Genomic DNA, 24,831 nt, shown 5'->3' with positions numbered 1-24,831 from the left:
TCTTAGTTATGAGGATTCAGAAATGAAGGATACAAACCCTGTCTTGAGGAGCTAACAGTACAGTGAGAGACAGGCACATAAATACACAGTATATCCAGGTGAGTATGAGAAACTCTGGTAAGGTATACAGAGCCATGAGACCAATGGGAGCACAGATAATAATGTGCACCTTAGGACCCTGAGCAAGCTGCTATTCCAATTTTAGCCTCACTTTCTCCATCTACCTAATAGGCTTATTATGCAGATGATAGATTCGGTAGCATGTGTGTGGACAGTGCCTAGAGTACAGCTGTGGTAGTGCCAAAGGGGAGTGGAAATACTTCCCTCAAACCTCTTTCTCGTGATTTTTTGATATGGTCAATTAGTATTTTGTAACTTGATATGTAAAGTACTGTGCAAAAGCATCTTCAAGCCCTTCTTCAAACACTTTACTCTTTTAACTCCGCCTATCTGGAAATGCTGCACCTGCCACTGGAATATAGTAAGATAAACCATAAATGGTAGCTTTTAAAAAAATTGATTTGCTTCTATATGCCTTTAGAGAGGGAAACAGAATTAGTAAAAGCTTCTATCCTTTCGATTATTCTCATTCTTAATTGATGCTCTTAGTTGGCCCTTCATCACTATAACCCAGAAGGTCTGCAGGCTCTCCTTGAGAATTCTGCATCCGCGGTTTCCATGGCAACCTTCTGCGATCCGCTGTCTCACAAATGATACAGTTCTTTAGCTTCTGCAAATTCAGTAGATCCAAAACCAAACTATCTCCACCTTTCTTTTTTTCCCTATTTTTTCATTATTACATATACATACGAAAGTGTATACAGCGGTTCCCGGTGTGTTTTTGAATTTTGATTCCTTGTTTTGTAGCTGAATTTTGTGGTATTTTTATGTTTAACTTAAAAAAGGATAATAAAACAAACACCTGTACAGTCAATACCCAACGTGAGTATAGAACATTACAAATAACCTTGAAAGCCCCTTCAACCTTTTCTTTATTGACTCTTCAACTTTCAAACCAGCTTTTCTTTTTGCCTTACATTCATTGGTTAACAACATCACTAGCCTTCTTGTTATTCAAACTAGAGACCATGTAAGACAGGCACAGTCGCAGGGGGGCCATCAGGTGAGAAATTGGGGAACAACAGTGGTGAAGCTTAGAACCTCACCCCCCCCCCGTGTTGAGAGAAAGCTTCTGCATCCGTGGATGTTTTATTGCCCCTTGTCTAGCTCGGATTAGCACATAGTCTACAGGCACACACCTGATCATCTACAATTGCTCTCTTACAACACTAAACTATGTTTTCTACGTTTATCTTGCATCTACCTACCACTTCAGCAGTTTATTAAAAATAAAAAAAATAATAATAATAAAGGGAGAAATGTGGGATCCACATATAAATCAAGTATAAAAATCAAACGAATATTCATATTTGACCTGATTGTTTATAGTTCATAATGCATGATCAGAATCGAAAGTTTCTGTGGTGAATGCCCTTGTACTGTTCACCATGTAAGAACTTATTCACTATGTAAGAATTCGTTCACCATGTAAGAACTTGTTCGTTATGCTTCAGAAGATTGGAGACTGACGAGAACTAGGCTTGAGATGGATTAATGATTGTGCATTGAGCATTGACCCCCCCCATACAGAATTTTATTGTTGTTAACAACCATTTGATCAATAAATATGAGAGACGCCCTCTCAAAAACACACACACATACACACACACACAAAAAAAAAAAAAAACTAGAGACCATGGAGGCATTTTACCTTCTTTTCTTCCTTTGCCACAATCGTTTAGTCATTAGGTCCTATAGTTTCTGTTTTATGGGCTAGCCCTCAACTTGAGCCCCTTCTCTCCATTTGTGTTCTGCTTCCCTTGTTCAAGCCCACATTTCTCAACTGGACTTTTGGGAGTGTGATTAATGGATGTAGTCTCTTTGCTCTCAAGCTTTTCTCTCTCCAGTGTATTTGCTACATTGTGTCCAACTTTTAAGTTATAGGACAGAATTTTCCTTCCCTTGTTGCCTTTGAGAAGTGTTGTTTCATGCAGTAATTATTAAAGTTGGCTGCACTTCAGTATAGCTGATGAAGTTTTTCAAAATATAGATGCCTTGTTTTGCTCTCCTAATCAAGAATTTAGGTGAGGCCATTTCTCTGAAACCCTTTTGATGGCACCATCCCTGGAGTTTCTGATTGAAATTTAATTTTTAGCTGATAAGTGTTAGCTAAAATGTCATTGAAATAATCATTGCTTTAGCATATGCCTTTTGCTCTCCTCTTTGGTCTTTTCAGTGTGTGTTCTTTTCAGCTCAAGGCAGGCTATGTACAAGTTTCCCTCTTGGTAAGGTTTACATAAAGATTCTTTGTATGACTGACCTGACAGCCAGAAAGGATCTTGAAATGAATCCCAGTGTTTTTGAGTTATTACCCCTTGTTGTAATTGAATCTTTGATACACCTTTTCTGCTATTAAACTATGAAGTGTTGCAGTGCTGTTGTTTTTTTTTAATATTAAAATGAGTTAAAAAATTGGAAACAGTTATTTAATGAGGAGAGAAGTTCCTGATACTTCTTAACATAATTGAATATAACCTTTGGTGCAAAATTAAGGCAGAGAAGTCAATGGTATGATGCATAATATGTCTTTGAAGTTAGCAGAGGAGTCTTGTGTTAAATTGATGTAATTTATTGATTTGGACTTAAAACTTTTCTCATTCTGGGGCAATTTCTAGAACACATAGTAGCTGTTTAATGAATGAATAAATAAATAAATACAAGTGGCAACTCCATCGCAGCTCCTAGTACAATATCACTCTGATACAAGGAGCACTATGAAAAATAAGTTTCTCCCTGACTTAAAAAGTAATAGTCATTATAAAAAATTTGGAGATTACATAAAGATATAAATAAGAAAATAAAAATTATTAGTTACTCACCATCCAGAGATAACAAATGTTGGTTTTTTCCTACCAGTTTTATTGAAGTAAAATTCAGATAAGAGGACAATTTACCCGTTTTTAGTGTATTAACAGAGCTGTGCAACCATCAATTCAGTCAATTTTAGAACATTTTCATCACTCCGTGAAGAAACTCCATACCCATTAACAGGCACTCCTCATTTTCCCTCCAGTTCCAAGCCTAAGCTAGTATTAATCCATTTTCTGTCTCTTTAAGATTTGCTCCTCTGGACATTTCATATAAAAGGAATCATATAATATGTGGTCTTTTGTCACTGGTTTCTCTCATTTAGTGTAATGTTTTCAAGATTCATCCATGTTGTACCCTATTATTAGTACTTTTATTTCTTTTTATTATCAAATAATATTCCATATTATGGATATATCACATTTTATATACATATTGTATATATGTATATAACACAGTTTTATACATATTGTCTCATTTAATCCTCACAATAGTGCTTCGGGGTAACTGCCTTGATAATGGTATTATCTCCATTTTGCAGGTGAGGAAAGTGAGGCTCAGAGAGATTAAGTTAACTTGCCCAAAGTAACACAGCCAATATGTAACAGAGCTGGGATTTGAATCCAAGTCTGTCAGACTGCAAAGCCCATGCTCTTTCCAGTACTTCACACTAGCAGGTAAGTATGAGACGTGGCCCTGTGCTTGCCTTACATAGGGTACCCTGAACTTGAGCCTGTTTCCATCATCTCACTGTCCAACTCCTAGTCACACTCTTGATAGAAGAACGTGTGCCTCAGGCCAAGATCAGTCCTTGTACATCCTGAATGCAGTGGTACTTACAGTTTTTTCTGACATTGATGAAGAGGAATGTGCATCTTTGCTTTCAAAATTTGATTTCCTTCTTGTATTATAGCAGCAAAATTTGTCCCTGAAGTTTGCCAAGAGGGATATTCAACCCTATTGTTTAAGGCATTGTTCATACATACCCTAGGACTTTAGTGTAGCCAAGGGACTGTGGGAAGTCATTTTGCTTTTTTTGTAGGGAATGACTGACTTTTCCATTCCCTAACTGGCTTATATCGTAGAATTGTTGGGTAGAGTGAGATAATAAATGTTAAACTGTATGAAGTACTATGCAGAAATCCCTTACCTTTCCAATGACCCATCTAAGTAGAAATTCTTCTTTTGTGGAATTGTAGTATACACCGGTTTACTTCTATAAATCTTTTTAGTTAGCCACAAAAATGTGAGTGAGTGTGCTTGCACTGTAAATCACTCCAACTTGAGATATAACAGGGTTAGCTATTAAGAGTTGGAAAATATGTTTTGCATTTTAATGTGCATATTAGAAGAAAGTGAATCTTAAGAATCATGTTGGAAATTCTTTTTAGGGAAATTCTGGGAAGTTAAAGTAAGGACAAATGAATAATAATTGTACAGTGTCAAATACCTAGGTCGTTGATTTTCTTTTAATTTGTCATGTTATCTTCATTGACTTATTTTAATGGTCTTTAAAAGATATTTGTAAGGCCTTTCATGACTTTGGTTCCCTAGATTTGCTTTTTTCCTAAGATCTTAAATACATAAATTACATTTTTACTAAGGGCGTACTTTAGTATTTGGGGGATATAGACCATGAACAGTATAAGTAAATTGTATGTTAGCTAGTAACAGAATAATGAGAAAAAATAAAGAGGTGTTGCAATTTTAAACAATGATTAGGGAAAGCCTCATCTAAAATTGCATCTGGATAACCATTGGAAAGAGATGAGAGAGGGCACTATATTGTCAGCCAGGGGAAGAGCATGCCAGTTGGTAGTCAGGCCCTGAAGTGGAAATGTGCAGCATCAACAGCAGGGAGGTTGGTGTGATTAAATGAGTATGTGTGTGTATATGTGCGCCTTGCAGTCCATTCTGAGGTCTTTACCACTGCGTGAATGGTATGTTGAGGTTTTGAGCATAATCTTCAGACACATGTCCTTGGAAATTGCAGAGCAAACACTGTATAAATAATAAGTATTGTTAGATATTATTGTTCCTCTACTGAAGTTCAGGTTTTTATAATCAGGCAAATATATTAGATGATATGCTGCCAATAAGTATTTACATAAAAAAATATTTTGGAACACTTCACAAAAGCTTTTTTTAATTAAAAGAGCCAGTCAATATGGGAGGATAGGTTTATTTTTAAGACTTAACTAGTATAGCTTTTTAAAATGGAGGATGATGTGTTTATGACATGATCTCTTAAAAATTAACTGTGGTGTCATAATTAGGATTATATCACTCCTGGTAACACAGTAGTAAAGGAGATGAACTGAAACATCTGACTCTTATTTCTTACCTGAAGCAACAAAAATTTAGTGTAATGAGTATGGGGCAAGAAAAAGTTCTGGATCTTTACTGTGAAAAAGTTACTCTTTCAGATTAAGTAACCATGTAATTGAAAAAAACTTAAGGTAAGCACATTTTTTTCAATTCCATCAAGTATTGGTAGTAATTTTTTAAGTTCTGAATTACCAGATTTTATCTGATTGGCTGTGTAGTGTTTAATTTAGATCTCAACCTGGAGCCTCTCTTTGCCAATAATAAGTCTTTGAGAGCTGTTTTCCTTCCTGCTTCTTTTGACTCCCTGGTCTCTTCACTTTCCCTAGGTTGAATCAGCTCTCTTGTCTTCCTATCTCTGTTGTTTTTAATCTCCTATATACTTAATAGGTAGGATCTAGTCTTCATAGTCTTGGTTGAGTAAATTAGGCTAGATTAGAATAGTTACCAAAACAGTTGTTTTGAACAATGAACTTTTCTGCCAATATTGCTTATGTTGGACAATTCATATTTCTTAACCTGGTTTCCAGAAGTAATTAAAACCTTCTTTCCTGCTGACTGTATAGCCCTCTGTCCCAACCAGAATGTTTTATTTACTGTCCTCCAAATATTTCCTGCTGACTGTATAGCCCCTCTGTCCCAACCAGAATGTTTTATTTACTGTCCTCTAAATAATACTCAGTAATCTATAAGGATAACACATGTATAAGATATGACTATGTTTGAGGCTTTTCTGTAACTATTTCTGCTTATGCTATTTCATCTTCAGTTTCTTCTTTTGTCCTCTTTTCCACCTATGCAGTTATACCCACATTTCAGGTTATTCAGTCTTTTGTAACCTATTCTGTCTACTTGAGCCTATTTTATCTTCCTTTGAATTTTTACAGAAGTAATTTTTGGCAGTTGACCATAAACCTTTATTGCTAGCTTTGAACTAGTACTTTACTAGTATTAGTCAAGGTTCTCCACAGAAACAGAACCAGTAGGATGTGTGTATATATCTACCCATATAAAAAGATATGTTTTTATAAGGAATTGGCTCATGTGATAATAGAGGCTGGCAAGTCTCAAGATCCACAGGGTAGGTCTGCAAACTGGAGGCCCTGGAGACCTGAGCCACTGGTATAGTTCTCATCCAAAGGCTGGCAGGTTGAACACCCAGGAAGAACTGATGTTTCAGTTTGAGTCTGAAGGCAGGAAAAAGCCAGTGTCACAATTTGAAGGCAATCTGGCAAGGGGAATTCTCTTTCAGTATTCATGTGTCCTGTGTTGCAGCTAGTAGATAAGCAACTTGAGGGCAGGGACTTTAAGTTGTATTTGCTTGCTTACTGTCCATGAGTCCTGGCATCTTGACTTACATATAGAAGGTATATTTACATATTCTATGAAACTGTAACTTCTTATAGCTGGAAAGGGCCTTTGGGATTATCTTGTAGAGTTGGAGGAATCAGGAACAGCTTTAAAATAGAAAGATCAGTGATATACCTCTTTCCTTGGTCATTAGAATTAAATAATGGAATGTGTGTGAAAATGATTTCTTAATTAAAATCTTTTTTTCTTTGCTTACATCATGAATCAGAATGGTTTATATAGAGTCCTTTAAGGGTGGTAAATTAAACAATATTCCTGGGTAAAGATTTCACCTTTTTCTTTCTCTTTTCATTTAAAAACATCAGTCAGTTACTGATACTCACAAGTAGGTACAAAATGAGAGTGAATTTAATTTGCAGCCATGTCATCATTTCCTCAAAGCATATTATCTGACATGTTTAATTTGCTGATTCACATAGAATATTTCAATTAGGTATTCAAATGTAAAGCATCATGACAAAGTTGTAGCCTTAGCTTTTGGATCTGATTGTATTGAAGCTACAGATGGAGGAGGCTGTAGAAGTTGAAGTCACAGTGTCTAACACTAGAGTACTTTAATTTGATCTTAAGTACTTTTCTTCAGAAATTTTCAGTTGTGGGAACTGATATTGATTGTTTTCAGATGTTTTTAATTGTTTTCCTTCTTAGGTTTTCTGGTAATCACATTGTAAAGCCTTCAAGATGGTACTAGCGGACCTTGGAAGAAAAATAACATCAGCATTACGCTCATTGAGCAATGCCACCATTATCAATGAAGAGGTATGTAAAATATGTGAAATACAAATGATTGTACCAGTATTGGCGAGATGGATTATTAATAATCTCTCTGTTTATATTGATTTTGACATAGATTAAATACCTGTAGATAAAAACCTAAAACTGGATACACTAGATAATGTTTTTTATTGAGAAGTCAACCATCTTACTGTTAATTTCAACTTTCTGTAAGGAATTACCAAAAAACCCCTCAATACCTTAATTTACATGTAAAAATGACATACATTTCATGTTTTGAGAAAAGCTTAGATCTGAAAGTATATTTTTGCTTTTTCTCTTGACATAGGCCTAAAACTTCAGTATTCCGATGCTTTTTTCTTGGCTAGGTATGGGTGTATCTGATGTTTTTGCCTTGACTTTTATTTAGCATTCTTATAAAAGTCTAATATTTTCATCTTGGCTGTTTTTTGTTCATTTTCTCTGAAATCTTCATTCGGTGTTATAGAGATTTTGTAAGATGACTCCCTATGTGGTATCTGAGATACTTATCTTTCTGGATTAATTGTTTTAACTTTAAGATATTTCTCTGGTTTTCTGCCCATACATTGTGCCTTAATGGCTTGTTAGTGAAAAAAAATGATTATAGTCTACAGTGTATGTTATATTTTGTAATACCAATGAAAAATTACTGAATTTGGTTTTAGAAAACCTTGTTTAGTGTCCCATTTAGTACCTGTGTGATAGAAATTTGGGCAAGTCAATTTCAGATTACTTAGTGTGTAAAATGAAAAAATAGCATTTACCTTACAAGATTACCTTAAGGATCAAATGAAATAATAGATAAAAAAGTACTTTCTAGTTTGGAGATTTGAAAAAAAGTTCGAATATAGAATTTGATATCAACACTTTAATAAGGTAATGGAATAAGATAACTTTGGGACTGTCTTTGAGCCTAGCTAGTCCAGCCTCTCATTTAACAGTAACAGAAAGTCAATATCACATGTTTATTTATTGGAAGAACCAGGATTAGGTTCTTTTTTCTAATTCCTTTTCCAGGGGCTTTTCTAATTATTATTTTAATTAATTAGAAACTCAACAAATAAGTGATGATAGTGAATTTTTAGTGGAGGATAATTTCATTTTTAACTTTGTTCCTCTGCTCTGAGTGGAAATACTTAACTATCTAATTATCTAATTATTATTAAATAATAAATCATATTTTTAACCATTGTTTAATCTTTGAAATTCAGAATAAATAAAACAATAGCTTTCCAAACATGCTGTTTGTGTTTACAGTAGAGAAACCCCAGGGAGAAGAGCTTGGTGTGGGAAGTAGAATATCAGCTGTGACTTGAATTGGCAGCTTCTCTCTTCTTGTTACTTTACTGCTATGAATTAAGAAGGAGAGATCCCACTAATGAAAGATCAGTTCCATTTTTATCAGACCTCTTTAGTGAGGAATAGAGAAATCTGATAAGCCTCTGTAGGATGTATGAAGTGAGTTGAAGATGAGCGTTCATTCAAGAAAGAAATAATTTGAGGGCCTACATTTTTGCTGGCCTCAGGGATATAGCAGTGAACAAAGTAGGCTAAAATCTCTGCCCTCATGGATCCTACACTCTAGTGTATGAACGCTTACATGACACAAAAGCTTTATTTTTTCCTAAGTTTTCATAGTTTACGACTTTTTAACCACAATGCCTTGCAACTCAACAAATATGTGATGATAGTGTATTTCTAGTGGAGGGTAATTTCATTTTTAACTTGGTTCCTCTGCTCTGAGTGGAAATAGTAAGGCTACTAGGTCAGACTGGGTCATTTTCTCCTGTTACATTTTCCTCCAGGGTAGTCCAATTAAGCAGATATTGTGAATGTAAAGAGCTGTGTATCAGCAATAGGAGGTGTTCTATGATGTAGAAAACTTTAATAATAACATCTGTTATCTAGTAACTTTCTTTGACTTGTATATTGTCTTTCCTATTATTACTTTAATATAGAAATAAAATTGTGATAATACTTGGTTGAATAAAATAAATAGAATGTCTTAGTTTGACAAAATGTCTCAACATTTAGTAGGCTGAGAAACTTTTTTCCCCCAATAGTGTAGTATTGTTTTTATTACTACAGTAGTACATGATGACTGATCCACCATTATTTTTATATGATTGAAATGATACACTGGGCATTTTTAATTTTTAAAAATTTATTTATTTGCAGGTATTAAATGCTATGCTAAAAGAAGTATGTACAGCATTATTGGAAGCAGATGTTAATATTAAACTAGTGAAGCAACTAAGAGAAAATGTAAAGTAAGTTTAATTAATGAGGTAAAAAAAACAGTCAAAACTAAATTAAGTAACTAGGTTGAGTTGCTAACTAGAAAAGTCTTCCATATCATGAAATGTTTCTGCTATTCACACTGGAAAAAAATAGAATTCAAATGTTGGAAGACTGCATGTACAGTATGTTTCCATAATGACAGTTCAAGTTCAAAGAATAACCTACATGTGGCTTTCCTTTGATTATAGATTTCTTTCCATTTTTGTTACTCCTTTGTTTGGATGGATTCAATCATATACTGTATGTACTATTTTAGTATAAAAGCATTTTAACAATGCAGGTTCTTCATAGAAGAGTGGTGCCATTTTATCCTCTTCAGGCTTAAGATGATATTAGTCAGCCTCCTTCATTATTGGAGAATTGAATTCTTCTTTTTCCCCTTTTGGTTTTTTGTCCTTACTTGAATGAAGGAGTCGTGTGTATAGTCTCAGTTACTGTGTTCACTGGGAGGGGCAGTGGCTGGGGCAGGGCACATAGAATAATATTAGCATCTCAGTTAACTGCTTGAATCCTAGCTGTGGTCCACTCAGACTATCCCTTCTATTTGTATTGTCAGACTGGGTAATAAATGTAGAACTACCAGCATATAAGCATTTAGAACTAGAGAAAGCATTCCTATTTCCTGCTAGGTGTAAAGATGTATAAAGTATATATGCTGCAAGAAAAATAAAATTAATATTTTGCAGTAATATTAGGACAAATTAATATTTAAACTTTCAAGGAAAAGCTTTGAAAAACTAACCAAAGTCTTTTGTCTAACATTTTGTGATCTATTCTTTATGGTATAGACTTTTGAATCTGTAGTAATTATGTGCATGTTAATGAGAAGACTATTAATATGAATGATTGAATATTCTTACATTCTTTGGAGCAGAAACCTTTTTTTTAGAGTGTTTTAACTGGCTTTTCTCCTTCCTGCCCCCAAATACCATCATCATGAAGGTCTGCTATTGATCTTGAAGAGATGGCATCTGGTCTTAACAAAAGAAAAATGATTCAACATGCTGTATTTAAAGAACTTGTGAAGGTAAGAGTATACCACATTATGCCATCATTCTCTATAGACTCAGTGGGTAAAAATACATTAGCACTGCAGATAGGAATACTATTTCAGAATGCTTTTTCATGTTTTTGAAGGATTATTCATCTGTATTAAAATACTAATTGGAGGATTAACTTTTCTAAAGTGGCCCATTTTTATTATAGACTTTTCTGAATATAAAATTCTGAATATAGATATGAAGGCCAGCACTATTCTACAAAAAATGCCAAAGCCAAGTGACAAAAAAGTAAAACTTCACTACAGATTAAATTGACTAAATTGATAGAAGGACCTCTCTGTATTTATCATCTTTTAATATCAAATTTTGCCTTTACTTACGATGGTCCTACTTTGTATAGAAAGTCGCTCTTAGCAAGTGTTCTTTTCTATACTATTCATTACGTTATATGTAGAATTTCCTTGGAAAGAACCAATATCTGAACTCTTACCTAGATTATTAGCAGTTTTGAATTAGTGAAATTTTATTTTGCAAGTAGTAAAGTAGCCTATTGCCCTGTCTCACCTTAGAACTGATATTGCTGTTGCTGTCATAAAAATTATGGTGAAAATCTTAGAGCTTTAAAATACATGTATGGGTCCAATGGTAGGAAAAAAAAGAAAGGAATTAACAACACATTTTTTTTAGAGCAACACATGTCTTCTAGTGGTCTCCTAACAATTTTTTTATATATTATGTGAATAGTTTCATTTCTCCTTTGGTTCCTGAAGAGCTGATTATTACTTTGAAAAACTAATATCTCAGATGGGTATATCATTTCAGTTTAGTCTACACACTTAATAAATAAATTCAGACATAAAAGAGGTCAGAGAATTTATCTAGTCATACTTAACAGTTGGCAGTTGAGCAAAGTGAGATAGCTAGCTAGTGGCAGACCCAGGTCTGATCTCCAAACTCCTTGTGTAGGATTCCTCTCATTATTTCTGGATTGCTTCTCATCTAGCACCTGAGGTCAGTACAGGGTGAGTGAAAATTTTTATTTTTAGGAGTTGGAATTTATAGGCAATTCTGGAGCGTCAACTACTTCATGAAAAAGCATTATTAGGTACTTGTTTTATTTCAGGATGCCAAATGCTGCTGGTAACAGAGATGAGTAGGACTGGTCCTTACACTCTGAAGCTTTTGGTCTAGAGCAGTGGTGTACAAAGCTAGGTCAAAACTTTTCATAATTGTACTAAGACATTATGTGTCTTTTTTGCCTCTTTTATATATTTGTACTGGTAGTGCAAAAAGCAATGGTGGGTAAAACCATTTTTTTTAACCCTAGTGTGAATCAAGATAGTGGTACCAAACTCTTCTAGTAGACATTCTATTTTTTTACTACCACACACTTGGAGTTCTAAAAAAAAAAAAGCCAGTTTCACTGAAGGATGTCCCAGATGGAGCATTAGAAATAATTAGTTATATTAAATCTTGACCCTTGAATGTACACATATTTATAAGATTTTGTTTGATGAAATGGGATGCCTGCAGAAAGCCCTTTTGCTGCATACTGAAATCTGATGGTTATCTTGAAGAAAGCAATGTGTGATTATTTGATTGCAGGCGGAGCCAGCCACTTCTTTCATAGAACACCATTTTTATGTGAACAACGTATAACCCTGTGATTATTCAGATTTGGGCAGTTGGCAGATATTTTCTTCAAGCCACTTTAGGACACTTTAGGACAAATAATTAACAATACTGTGGCCAGTGATAAAATTTTCGAGATTTTAGGTTAAAACTAGGCACTAATATCTCCACCATAAGTTTGACATTATCCCCATACTTAATTTTCTGATGAGGTCAGTATTGATATTAATACATTTTTTGATGCTATTGATGTTGTAAGGTGTCCACAATGGGAAATATGCACAACTCAGTGAGCCAATACTTCCTGAACGACTAATGTATGATGGCATACAATAATGCATCAGTATAAGAATCATTCAAAGTGCTAGATGAAATAACAGATTTTATACAGCATGAAAGTTTATGTGGTTTCACATTCCACATTCCAACTAATCTTTACAAACTAGCATGATTGTGAAGGAGTTCTGAGACTAAAAGTTAAGTACTGCTCTTCTAGGGTGCAGGAGGAAGAGAAAATAGATTAATAAAATAATTATTCAGTAAAACATAAATGTTCCAAACAATAGGTTCAAAGATAGGTGAGTGATTCTGCCATGAGATTTAGAGAATGGTGGTAAAAAGGTGGGGTAACTTTAGTATCTGAAGAGATCTAGGAGGAAGGGGAGTGGATTTATGTTTAAGAGAGATTTTACCTATTATAGAAGTTTGCTTAAGGCTAGGCCTGGACCTGGGAAAGAGATAACAAAATATGTTTTCTTGTCTTCTCTTCCCCTACCACATGGCTTTCCTGTAAATTCAGGTGTAATATGGATTATGTGACTTTTATAGTAGCATCTAGCATAGGCTTGGCAAACATTCTTTTAAAGCCCAGATAGTTTAGGCTTTCAGGCCATATGGTCACTGTTGCAACAACTCAGTTTTGCTGTTGAAGCACAGAAGCAGTAAATGAATGGGCATGGCTATGTTCTGTTAAAATTTGATTTCTACATAGTTTGACAACCTCTAGTCTAGCACTTAACTACTATTATGGCTTTATTATCATATGGAGATACATGTTTCAAGCTACAAACAACTGATAGGCAAGTGAATTTTTTTTTAAGTTAACTTTAAAAATGACTCATGCTTGTATAGCATGGAGAAAACAAGTAGTGACTCTGTAGCATCTTACTATGCTGATGGACAGTGACTGCAACATCTTGATAATATGAGTGAATGTTGTAACCACAATGTTGCTCATGTGAAACCTTCATAAGATTATATATCAATGATACCTTAATAAAAAACAAAACAAAACAAAACAAAAAAATGACTCATACTTGTTAGTAGTTTGGGGTCTATTCATACATGAATCTTGATTTTCACTGACTGTCATTATAAAATTGGTGGTTATTTTTTATTAGCCCTCTAAGTATCTTTACAGAAGAGTAGATCTTTGGCATTGGAGAGAATTTGAGATTTGACTGATCTGGAAAGCCTTTTACATGTGCTTTCTAATTTTGCTCATACATAAATATTTGTCAAATTGAACATGAAGATAAGGTGCTGTTCCAGTATGGTAGCTACTAGCTGCATGTGGTTATTGAGGGCTTGTAGTGTGGCTAGTCCAAATTGAGATGTGCTGTACATACAAAATACATGACAGATTTGAAGACCTAGTATGGGAAAGGGAATATAAAATATCTCATTGATTTTTAAATCTAGATTACATGTTGAAATGGTAATATTTTGGATGTATTAGGTTAAAATATTAAAATTAATATGACTTGTTTTTGCTTTTATTAATGTCACTACTAGAAATTTAAAAATTCATATGTGACCTGTGTGTATATTTTTATATTTTTGTAGTACTGGTGTAGATTGCTCCTTTGACTCAAACTTGGTTTCATACTTTATTCACACTCTAGCTTCTTCAAAAAAAATGTTTTGAGATCCTTACCCTGAAATTAGTTTGAGAGTATAGGCTTGCTTATGACTTCACAACTCATTAGTTTAAATTCTTAAATTTCATTGTGTATGTATAAAGAGAAAAAGTAGAGTTATATTAGAATGGTAGGATTATGGTCCTATTATACCAGAATGTCCCTATGTTATATTTACAATGTAGAAGTTGTGGGAAGAGAGGTTTTGAATGTAAGTATATATTAATCTGATACTATTTTTATTTTATTTTATTATTATTATTTTTTCAAGTTTTTTTTTTTTTGGTATCCTTAATCTACAATTACATGAAGAACATTATGTTTACTAGGCTCCCCCCTTCACCAAGTCCCCCCGACATACCCCTTCACAGTCACAGTCCATCAGCATAGTAAGATGCTGTAAAATCACTACTTGTCTTCTCTGTGTTGCACAGCCCTCCCCGTGCCCCCCCCACTATACATGCTAATCGTAATGCCCCCTTTCTTTTTCCCCCCCCCCTGTCCCTCCCTTCCCATCCATCCTCCCCAATCCCTTTCCCTTTGGTAATTATTAGTCCATTCTTGGGTTCTGTGATTCTGCTGCTGTTTTGTTCCTTCAGTTTTCCTTTGTTCTTATACTCCACATATGAGTGAAATCATTTCATACTTGTCTTTCTCCACCTGGCTTATTTCACTGAGCATAATACCCTCTAGTTCCATCGATGTTGTGGCAAATGGTAGGATCTGTTTTTTTTCTTATGGCTGAGTAATATTCCATTGTGTATATGTACCACATCTTCTTTATCCATGCATCTATTGATGGATATTTAGGTTGCTTCCATATCTTGGCTATTGTAAATAGTGCAGTGATAAACATAGGGTTGCATCTGTCTTTTTCAAACTGGAGTGCTGCATTCTTAGGGTAAATTCCTAGAAGTGGAATTCCTGAGCCAAATGGTATTTCTATTTTGAGTATTTTGAGGAACCTCCATAGTGCTTTCCACAATGGTTGAACTAATTTACATTCCCACCAGCAGTGTAGGAGGGTTCCCCTTTCTCTACAACCTTGCCAACATTTGTTGTTTGTCTTTTTGATGATGGCAATCCTTACTAGTGTGAGGTGATATCTCATTGTGGTTGTAATTTGCATTTCTCTGATGACAAGTGATGTGGAGCATCTTTTCATGTGTCTGTTGGCCATCTGAATTTCTTCTTTAGAGAACTGTCTATTCAGCTCCTCTGCCCATTTTTTAATTGGATTATTTGCTTTTTGTTTGTTGAGGTGTGTGAGCTCTTTATATATTTTGGATGTCAACCCTTTATTGGATCTGTCATTTATGAATATATTCTCCCATACTGTAGGATGCCTTTTTGTTCTGTTGATGGTGTCCTTTGCTGTACAGAAGCTTTTCAGCTTGCTATAGTCCCACTTGTTCATTTTTGCTTTTGTTTCCCTTGCACGGGGAGATATGTTCATGAAGAAGTCACTCACGTTTATGTCCATGAGATTTTTGCCTATGTTTTTTCTAAGAGTTTTACAGTTTCATGACTAACATTCAGGTCTTTGATCCATTTCGAATTTACTTTTGTGTATCGGGTTAGACAGTGGTCCAGTTTCATTCTCTTACATGTAGCTGTCCAGTTTTGCCAGCACCATCTGTTGAAGACACTGTCATTTCCCCATTGTATATCCATGGCTTCTTTATCGTATATTAATTGGCCATATATGTTTGGGTTAATGTTTGGAGTCTCTATTCTGTTCCACTGGTCTGTGGCTCTATTCTTGTGCCAGTACCAAATTGTCTTGATTACTATGGCTTTGTAGTAGAGCTTGAAGTTGGGGAGCGAGTTCTCCCCACCACTTTATTCTTTCGTCTCAGGATTGCTTTGGCTATTCAGGGTCTTTGGTGGTTCCGTATGAATTTTTGAACTATTTGTTCCAGTTCATTGAAGAATGCTTTTGGTAATTTGATAGGGATTGCATCGAATCTGTATATTGCTTTGGGCAGGATGGCCATTTTGACAATATTAATTCTTCCTAGCCAGGAGCATGGGATGAGTTTCCATTTGTTAGTGTCCTCTTTAATTTCTCTTAAGAGTGTCTTGTAGTTTTCAGGGTACAGGTCTTTCACTTCCTTGGTTAGGTTTATTCCTAGGTATTTTATTCTTTTTGATGCTATTGTGAATGAAATTGTTTTCCTGATTTCTCTTTCTATTAGTTCATTGTTGGTGTATAGGAAAGTCACAGATTTCTGTGTGTTAATTTTGTATCCTGCAACTTTGTAGAATTCCAATATTAGTTCTGGTAGTTTTGGAGTAGAGTCTTTAGGGTTTTTTATGTACAATAGCATGTCATCTGCAAATAGTGACAGTTTGACTTCTTCTTTACCAATCTAGATTCCTTGTATCTCTTTGTTGTGTCTAATTGCTGTGTCTAGAACCTCCAGTACTATGTTGCATAACAGTGGGGAGAGTGGGCATCCCTGTCTTGTTCCCGATCTCAGAGGAAAAGGTTTTAGCCTCTCACTGTTCAGTATGATGTTAGCTGTGGGTTTATCATATATGGCCTTTATTATGTTGAGGTACTTGCCCTCTATGCCCATTTTGTTGAGAGTTTTTATCATGAACGGATGTTGAATTTTGTCGAATGCTTTTTCAGCATCTATGGAGATGATCATGTGGTTTTTGTCCTTTTTGTTGATGTGGTGGATGATGTTGATGGATTTTCGAATGTTGTACCATCCTTGCATCCCTGTGATGAATCCCACTTGGTCATGGTGTATGATCCTTTTGATGTATTTTTGAATTCTGTTTGCTAATATTTTGTTGAGTATTTTTGCATCTACGTTCATCAGGGATATTGGTCTGTAGTTTTCTTTTTTGGTGGGGTCTTTGCCTGGTTTTGGTATTAGGGTGATGTTGGCTTCATAGAATGAGTTTGGGAGTATTCCCTCCTCTTTTATTTTTTGGTAAACTTTAAGGAGAATGGGTATTGTCTTCTCTGTATGTCTGATAAAATTCCGAAGTAAATCCGTCTGGCCCGGGAGTTTTATTCTTGGGTAGTTTTTGATTACTGCTTCAATTTCGTTGCTGGTAATTGGTCTGTTTAGATTTTCTGTTTCTTTCTGGGTCAGTCTTGGAAGGTTGTATTTTTCTAGGAAGTTGTCCATTTCTCCTAGGTTTTCCAGCTTGTTAGCATATAGGTTTTCATAGTATTCTCTAATAATTCTTTGTATTTCTGTGGTGACCGTTGTGATTTTTCCTTTCTTGTTTCTGATTCTGTTGATGTGTGTTAACTCTTTCTCTTAATAAGTCTGGCTAGAGGCTTATTTATTTTATTTTCTCGAAGAACCAGCTCTTGGTTTCATTGATTTTTTCTATTGTTTTATTCTTCTCAATTTTATTTCTTCTCTTATCTTTATTATGTCCCTCCATCTGCTGACCTTAGGCCTCATTTGTTCTTCTTTTTCCAATTTCAATAATTGTGACATTAGACTGTTCATTTGGGATTGTTCTTCCTTCTTTAAATATGCCTGGATTGGTATATACTTTCCTCTTAAGACTGCTTTCACTGCATCCCACAGAAGTTGGGGCTTTATGTTGTTATTTGTTTCCATATATTGCTGGTTCTCCATTTTAATTTGGTCATTCATCCATTAATTATTTAGGAGCATGTTGTTAAGCCTCCATGTGTCTGTGAGCCTTTTTGCTCTCTTGGTACAATTTATTTTTAGTTTTATACCTTTAGTGGTCTGAAAAGTTGGGATAGGATTTCAATCTTTTGGAATTTACTGAGGTTCTTTTTGTCCTAGTATGTGGTACATTCTGGAGAGTGTTCCATGTGGACTTAAGAAGAATGTGTATCCTGTTGCTTTTGGATGTAGAGTTCTATAGATGTTTATTAGGTCCATCTGTTCTAGTGTGTTGTTCAGTGCCTCTGTGTCCTTACTTATTTTCTGTCTGGTGGATCTGTCCTTTGGAGTGAGTGGTGTGTTAAAGTCTCCCAAAAGGAATGCATTGCATTCTGTTTCCTCCTTTAATTCTGTTAGTATTTGTTTCACATATGTTGGTGCTCCTGTATTGGGTACATATATGTTTATAATGGTTATATCCTCTTGTTGGACTGAGCCCTTTATCATTATGTGGTGTCCTTTATCTCGTTACTTTCTTTGTTTTGAAATCTATTTTGTCTGATACTAGTATTGCAACACCTGCTTTTTTCTCCCTATTTGCATGAAATAACTTTTTCCATCCCTTGACTTTTAATCTGTGCGTGTCATGAGGTGAGTCTCTTGTAAGCAGCATATAGATGGGTTTTGCTTTTTTATCCATTCTGTTGCTTTGTGTCTTTTGATTGGTGCATTCAGGCCATTTACATTTAGGGTGATTATTGAAAGATGTACTTATTGCCATTGCAGGCTTTAGATTCATGGTTACCAAAGGTTCAAGGTTAGCTTCTTTATTACCTTACTGTCTAACTTAACTCGCTTATTGAGCTATTATAAACGCAATCTGATGATTATTTCTCTCCCTCTTTATTCCTTCTCCTCCATTCTTCATATGTTGGGTGTTTTGTTCTGTGCTCTTTTTAGGAGTGCTCCCATCTAGAGCAGTCCCTCTAAAATACCCTGTAGAGGTGGTTTGTGGGAAGCAAATTCCCTCAACTTTTGCTTGTCTGGGAATTGTTTAATCCCTTTGTCATATTTAAATCATAATCGTGCTGGATACAGTATCCTTGGTTCAAGGCCTATCTGTTTCATTGCGTTAAATATATCATGCCATTCTCTTCTGGCCTGTAAGATTTCTGTTGAGAAGTCTGATAACAGCCTGATGGTTTTTCCTTTGTAGGTGACCTTTTTTCTCTCTCTGGCTGCCTTTAATACTCTGTCCTTGTCCTTGATCTTTGCCATTTTTATTATTATGTGTCTTGGTGTTGTTCTCTTTGGGTCCCTTCTGTTGGGAGTTCTGTGTACTTCCGTAGTCTGAGCAACTATTTCCTCCCCCAGTTTGTGGAAGTTCTCAGCAATTATTTCTTCAAGGACACTTTCTATCCCTTTTTCTCTCTTCTTCTTCTGGTACCCCTATAATGCCAAAATTTTTCCTTTTGGATTGGTCACACAGTTCTCTTAATATTGTTGTATTCCTGGAGATCCTTTTATCTCTCTCTGCATCACCTTCTATGCATTCCTGTTCTCTGGTTTCTATTCCATCAATGGCCTCTTGCATCTTATCCATTCTGCTTATAAATCCTTCCAGAGATTGTTTCACTTCTGTAATCTCCCTCTGGAGGTCATCCATTAGCTCTTGTATATTTCTCTGCAGCTGTGTCATCATGTTTATGACTTTTATTTTGAATTCTTTTTCAGGAAGACTGGTTAGGTCTATCTCCTTCTCAGGTGTTGACTCTGTGATTTTGGTCTGTCTCAGATTCTGCCTTTTCATGGCAGAGCTGGGGTGAGTGACGGCTGGGAGAACGTCCCTTCTTGTTGGTTTTTGGCGTTCCTCTCCTGGAAGAACAGCGACCTCTAGTGGCTTGTGCTGGGCAGCTGCACGCAGACAGAGCTTCTGATTCTTGCCTGGCTGCTATGGAGTTTAGCTCTGCTGTTGATGTGGGCGTTACCTGCCTCGGGCAGCTGCTTCCATATGGCAGAACCACGTTGGTGGGGAAATGGCCAGGAGGCTGTTTATCTCCATGAGGGGCCTCTGAGCCGCCCTGCTGCCCAGGAGGTTAGGGTGCCAAGAGTTCCCCGGGATTCCCAGCTGCTGGGCCAAGTGTCCCAGGAGGCTTCTGTCCAGCTGTGGGGTCCCTGTCCCTTTAAGACTTTCAAAAAGCACTCGCTTTTCTTTGTTCCCCGGGCACTGGCTGCGGGGACCCGCTCACAGGTCTTACTGTCCTGTTTCCCTAGTATCCAGCACTCTACGCATGCACTGTGTCTGCGCTCCTGGTGCGGATGGCTAGCGCTGGCTATTTAGCAGGCCTGGGCTCCCTCTCCCTCCCTGCTTTGACTCCTCTCCTCCTGCCGGGAGCTGGGGGGAGGGGCACTCGGGTCCCGCCAGGCCACGGCTTGTATCTTACCCCTTCGTGAGGCGCTGGTTTCTTGCAGGTGTGGATGTAGTCTGGCTGTTGTCCTGTGTCTTCTGGTCTCTCTTTTAGGGAGAGTTGTATTTGTTGTATTTTCAAAAACATATGTGGTTTTGGGAGATTGCTGCTGCCCTACTCATGCCGCCATCTTGGCTCCTAGCCTTCTCATACTATTTTTATTTTATTTTTGTATTTAGCTTGTAGACCCTGGAGTTAAAGCATGGACACCCACTAAAGGAAAACAAAATGTGATCATGTTTGTTGGATTGCAAGGGAGTGGTAAAACAACAACATGTTCAAAGGTAAATTATACTTAATTTTTTTAAAAGTCCTGGAGAAGATATGTTTGTATAAATCAAATTTTATGTTAAAGCCAGGTTTTCTAGTACTGTTGTTTTACAGTTTTGTTACTTGATGTACCTATTATGTTTTAGTAATAGCTTTCTGTAGGGTAAGAAGAAAGATTCCCATCCTCTCTCTGATGATTGCTTAAACTCTTTAGGAAATTTGCTGTATTCAAAAATTAATAATACTATTTTTAGGGGAATGTGAGAAGTTTTACTTTACTCATTAAGAAAATAACAAGGCTGACAACAAAATTATGTGTATATTAATTTGTATTTATTGATGTGTTTTTGTGATCTTCCTTTTCCAGTTAGCATATTTTTACCAGAGGAAAGGTTGGAAGACCTGTTTAATATGTGCAGACACATTCAGAGCAGGTAATATATTGAAATTTGAAAACTGTTTTCTATAATTTATATTTTCAAGTTTGAGGACTCATTAACAACTCTATCTCATAGGGGCTTTTGATCAACTAAAACAGAATGCTACCAAAGCAAGAATTCCATTCTATGGAAGGTGGGTTTATATTTTTTATTTTGATAATCATATGCCTCATCTAGTCTATCTTTTTTATTTTATCTGTCTCACTATTTTAATATACACTATAAGCTTAAATCTTTTCTGAAATGAAGTAGAGGTATAAGTGTTATCTTTTATTATTATGACTTTTCTGATCCAACCTATTATAATTTATAGCAGGTTATTTATAATAAACTACAATAAGTTTATTTTATAATTCTGCATGTATTTATCATCCTGTCTTGCATGCTTTCTGACTTTCTTCTGCTTCTCTTCTCCTGTTTCTTCTGTCTGAAGCATTCCTTGATGAAACACACACTAGCAAATTCCATACTGTTTCTTTAATACATCACTTTAAAAAGTTAGTGTTTGATCATCCTAAAATGGCTTATGATCGGTAGTTATCTCAGAGATTCTGATCATTGCCCTCCTTCATTTGATACAGCAGTTCAGTTAGGTTGTTTATGTTAGAATGATTAATTAAAAGAATCAAGTCTGGAATTGCATTTAAAGGATTTATTATAGGGAATAGCATTTTTCTTAACATTATTAATATAAGTGGTGTATTATACTCTCAGGAAGAAAGTTTAAAGAAGCCAGTATTTGAGGTAATGAAATGAATATCATTTTGTTAGTCATTGCCTTGTACTTTTTGGATGTGCCAAAAACCTAGTGAACTTTGGCTGTTATGTTCTTTATTTAAAATATTTTTCTTTTAGTGTCTTTTTTTTATATAATGCTAACAGGTAAATTAAAGAATAATGTTAGGGACTGTATTTTTAGGATAAGAACTGTTTATAATATAGATTTAAAAATCAAGGGATAATGAATACTTTTATCTTTAGGGTTCACACTTTGAAAATGCTTTCATTTAGCTGATAATTACTTGAGCTATCAGCCAAAGCTAGAGCACAAATTATTAAGCAGTATTATTAATACCACTTATTAAATGATCTCTCCTTTGCTCATGTAAACTTAAAAAAACATATTGCATGTATGGAGTAACCTGTTAGTGATCATTGTTTCCTCTGGGAGGGATGAAAGGAATGGGACTGGGGAAGGACTTAAACTTATTTATCTCCAAGTGGAGTTTTCATATTAGCATTTTTTTGGGGGGGGTCAGTAAATACAGGCCTGTTATATTATAATTTTTCCTTAAAAAAAAACCCCTACACTATTTTAATTAAGAGTGTTAAAGAAAAAGTGAAAGCACTAAGTGTCACTTTCCAGTTAATGGTTTTTAGAATGTCCATTTGTGCTTTTTTCAATGTCTATACAAACATATACATAATTTAAAATTGAAATGAAATCTTAGAGTGCTTTGTACCTTGATTGTTGTGGTAGAGAATATGTGGATTGCATAAATTTGTCAAAACGCATCAAAATGAACACTTAAAATAGTACATTTTATTGTTTTTAAATATGCCACTGTAGTGTCGATTTAAAAAATGGGCTCCTATGACAGTATAGTTATTACTTTTGGGAGGAGAAAGGTGCTGGTTATATTGTTTCTTGATCTGGGTGTGTTTGTGAAAAATTCAATGAGTTTATAATTTCTGCAACTTTTCTACATGTATGTCATTTCATTAAAATGTTTACTAAACAAATGGGATTCTAATAATTCTGGAATAGACAATGTACTGTTTAAGTTAATTCTTTTTTATGACATTATTGTATTCCATTGTATGCATGTATATGATTAATCCCCTTATGAACATCTTTGTTCATAAGTTCCATAAAGAAAAATCTCCCTAAGACTTTGATTGGAACTATATTAAAACCAATTAATTTAGAGGAAAACTGACATTTTTAGTATATTTGTATAGTTCCATATAGGACCCTATTGTATGTCTTTTATGTTAAAAAAAATCTATGTCCTGAAATATAATAGTTGTATTCATTTAACTGTCACACATACTAAGTGTATTCCTTATTTTTGTTGTTAATTTAGGGAAGAAACTTTTTTTTAATCTATATGTCTTTTCATTTGACAATATTGATCTGTATAGAAAGTTGCCATTAGTGTTAAGAATGCAAATTAAAATGCAATCTCCTATCTTGATTGTCAAGTTGAAAAGATTTTTGAGTATTGTGAAAATATAATGAAATAGAAATGAAATTGAACTTTTATGGAGGACATTTTCCTTTTAAAAACCAAAAGCCTAAATGGTCAGACCATTTGATCCCTGATTCAACTTATATGAGTGTATCATAACAATTTCAGAGAAACAACATAATGTACTACTATTCATACTGATTTTATTTTTAATACCAGGAAATGGGAAAAACCATAAATGGCCAATAGGGCATTTATTTAATACATGATTGCATAGCCATCTTATGGAGTGCTTTATAGCCTAAGTCATGTTTTATAAGAATATTTAATGGTTTTATGAAATGCTTACAAAAGGGTGTTAAGTGGAAAAGCATGTGTGAAGCACTGTGTAACACAAGTTCAGTTATTAAAGGAAATATAAAAAGAATTGATGAAAACAACTTATTCAGAAAAGACATGCTGCAGCATCATTGGATTTCATAATTGGAAAACTAGGTACTGCTTAATGCTGTTCTAGAAGAAGATTGCTATATTTAATATTTATTAGATTTTATTCTTCTAAATTGAAATTGTGGACCCTTATGATGTTTTTAGAATAGATTAAAGATACACTAACAATCTCCAGATTATTAGTATTTTGGAAGTTTTGCTAAGTGGTTGTTAAATGATTTGTCCATGTTAAATAGCTATACAGAAATGGATCCTGTTATTATTGCCTCTGAAGGAGTAGAGAAATTCAAAAATGAAAATTTTGAAATTATTATTGTTGATACAAGTGGCCGCCATAAACAAGAAGATTCTTTGTTTGAAGAAATGCTTCAAGTTGCTAATGCTATAGTAAGTAGCTTTCAATTTAATAACATTATGAGGAATTTGGTTAATGTAATTATAAACCCCGATTGAGTATATGATCCGTACAAGTTATTTTTTGCCTGTAAGATAGATTATAAGTAATTTATTTCTATTTGGGTGTCCATATCTGTATGATAAGGACTTACTGTTCTCTACATTAAATATGAAATTTACAGAAGTATAAAAAAATTCCTTTCACTTAATCATCTTATTAGTATTATAAGACAAAAAGAAAATTAAGTATTTACCTTTAATAGCTGTTGAATTTCCTTTCTGTAAATTACTTAAATTAAAAACATTTTCTTTAGATGAATTTTGAAATTTTTTCAAAGTGAAGCATTTAAAAATCTTAATCATCTCATAGTGTATCTTTAAAATTGTGATGTAAATAATGCGGGGAGAAGAGGCAGTTTATAGATAATGTGTAGCACATATTATGAACACATGTTTTGCCATTGGGGTATTGGCAATAATTCTTTGGTTAATAGTTAATGCTAGTAAGTTCTTTTTTTTAGCTATGGCCTTATTTTGAGCTGAGCTAAGGGAAATAGTCACATCTCTATTTTATTCATTTTGGTTTCAGTGCATTTTCTTCAACTTTTTATTTTTCTCTGATTTACTTATGCTATTCCTTTTGCTTATAATGTGATTCCTCCAAATCTTTGCACAACTTTTCCTTTTAATTAAGGGCTCCTAAGTTACCTCCAAAGAGGCCTTCCCTGACTACCACACCTAAAGAAGCTTCCCACATCCCAAAACTCATAT

General features: G+C 34.8%; 1 protein-coding gene across 3 annotated transcripts in view; it reads left to right on the top strand.

The window, feature by feature from the left end:
• LOC108391323 (signal recognition particle subunit SRP54) overlaps positions 1-24,831 on the top strand; it is a 73,635-nt gene that overhangs the window by 782 nt on the left and 48,022 nt on the right. For 2 of the 3 annotated variants that reach the window (XM_073211353.1, XM_073211352.1), the window contains exons 2-8: positions 7,273-7,383; positions 9,559-9,650; positions 10,624-10,708; positions 20,492-20,596; positions 20,950-21,016; positions 21,098-21,155; positions 23,901-24,051. In XM_073211353.1, the coding sequence (XP_073067454.1) occupies positions 7,306-7,383; positions 9,559-9,650; positions 10,624-10,708; positions 20,492-20,596; positions 20,950-21,016; positions 21,098-21,155; positions 23,901-24,051 (636 nt within the window). In that variant the 5' untranslated portion in view covers positions 7,273-7,305. Of the gene's footprint in view, positions 1-3,469; positions 3,606-7,272; positions 7,384-9,558; positions 9,651-10,623; positions 10,709-20,491; positions 20,597-20,949; positions 21,017-21,097; positions 21,156-23,900; positions 24,052-24,831 lie in introns of all 3 variants that reach the window. The other variant, XM_017650885.3, reaches the window with a different exon arrangement.

This window comes from Manis javanica, chromosome 8 (genome assembly GCF_040802235.1).
Source record: "Manis javanica isolate MJ-LG chromosome 8, MJ_LKY, whole genome shotgun sequence".
NCBI lineage: Eukaryota > Metazoa > Chordata > Mammalia > Pholidota > Manidae > Manis > Manis javanica.
Note: the sequence above shows the minus strand (reverse complement) of the source record. Positions and strands in the feature narration are given on the sequence as shown.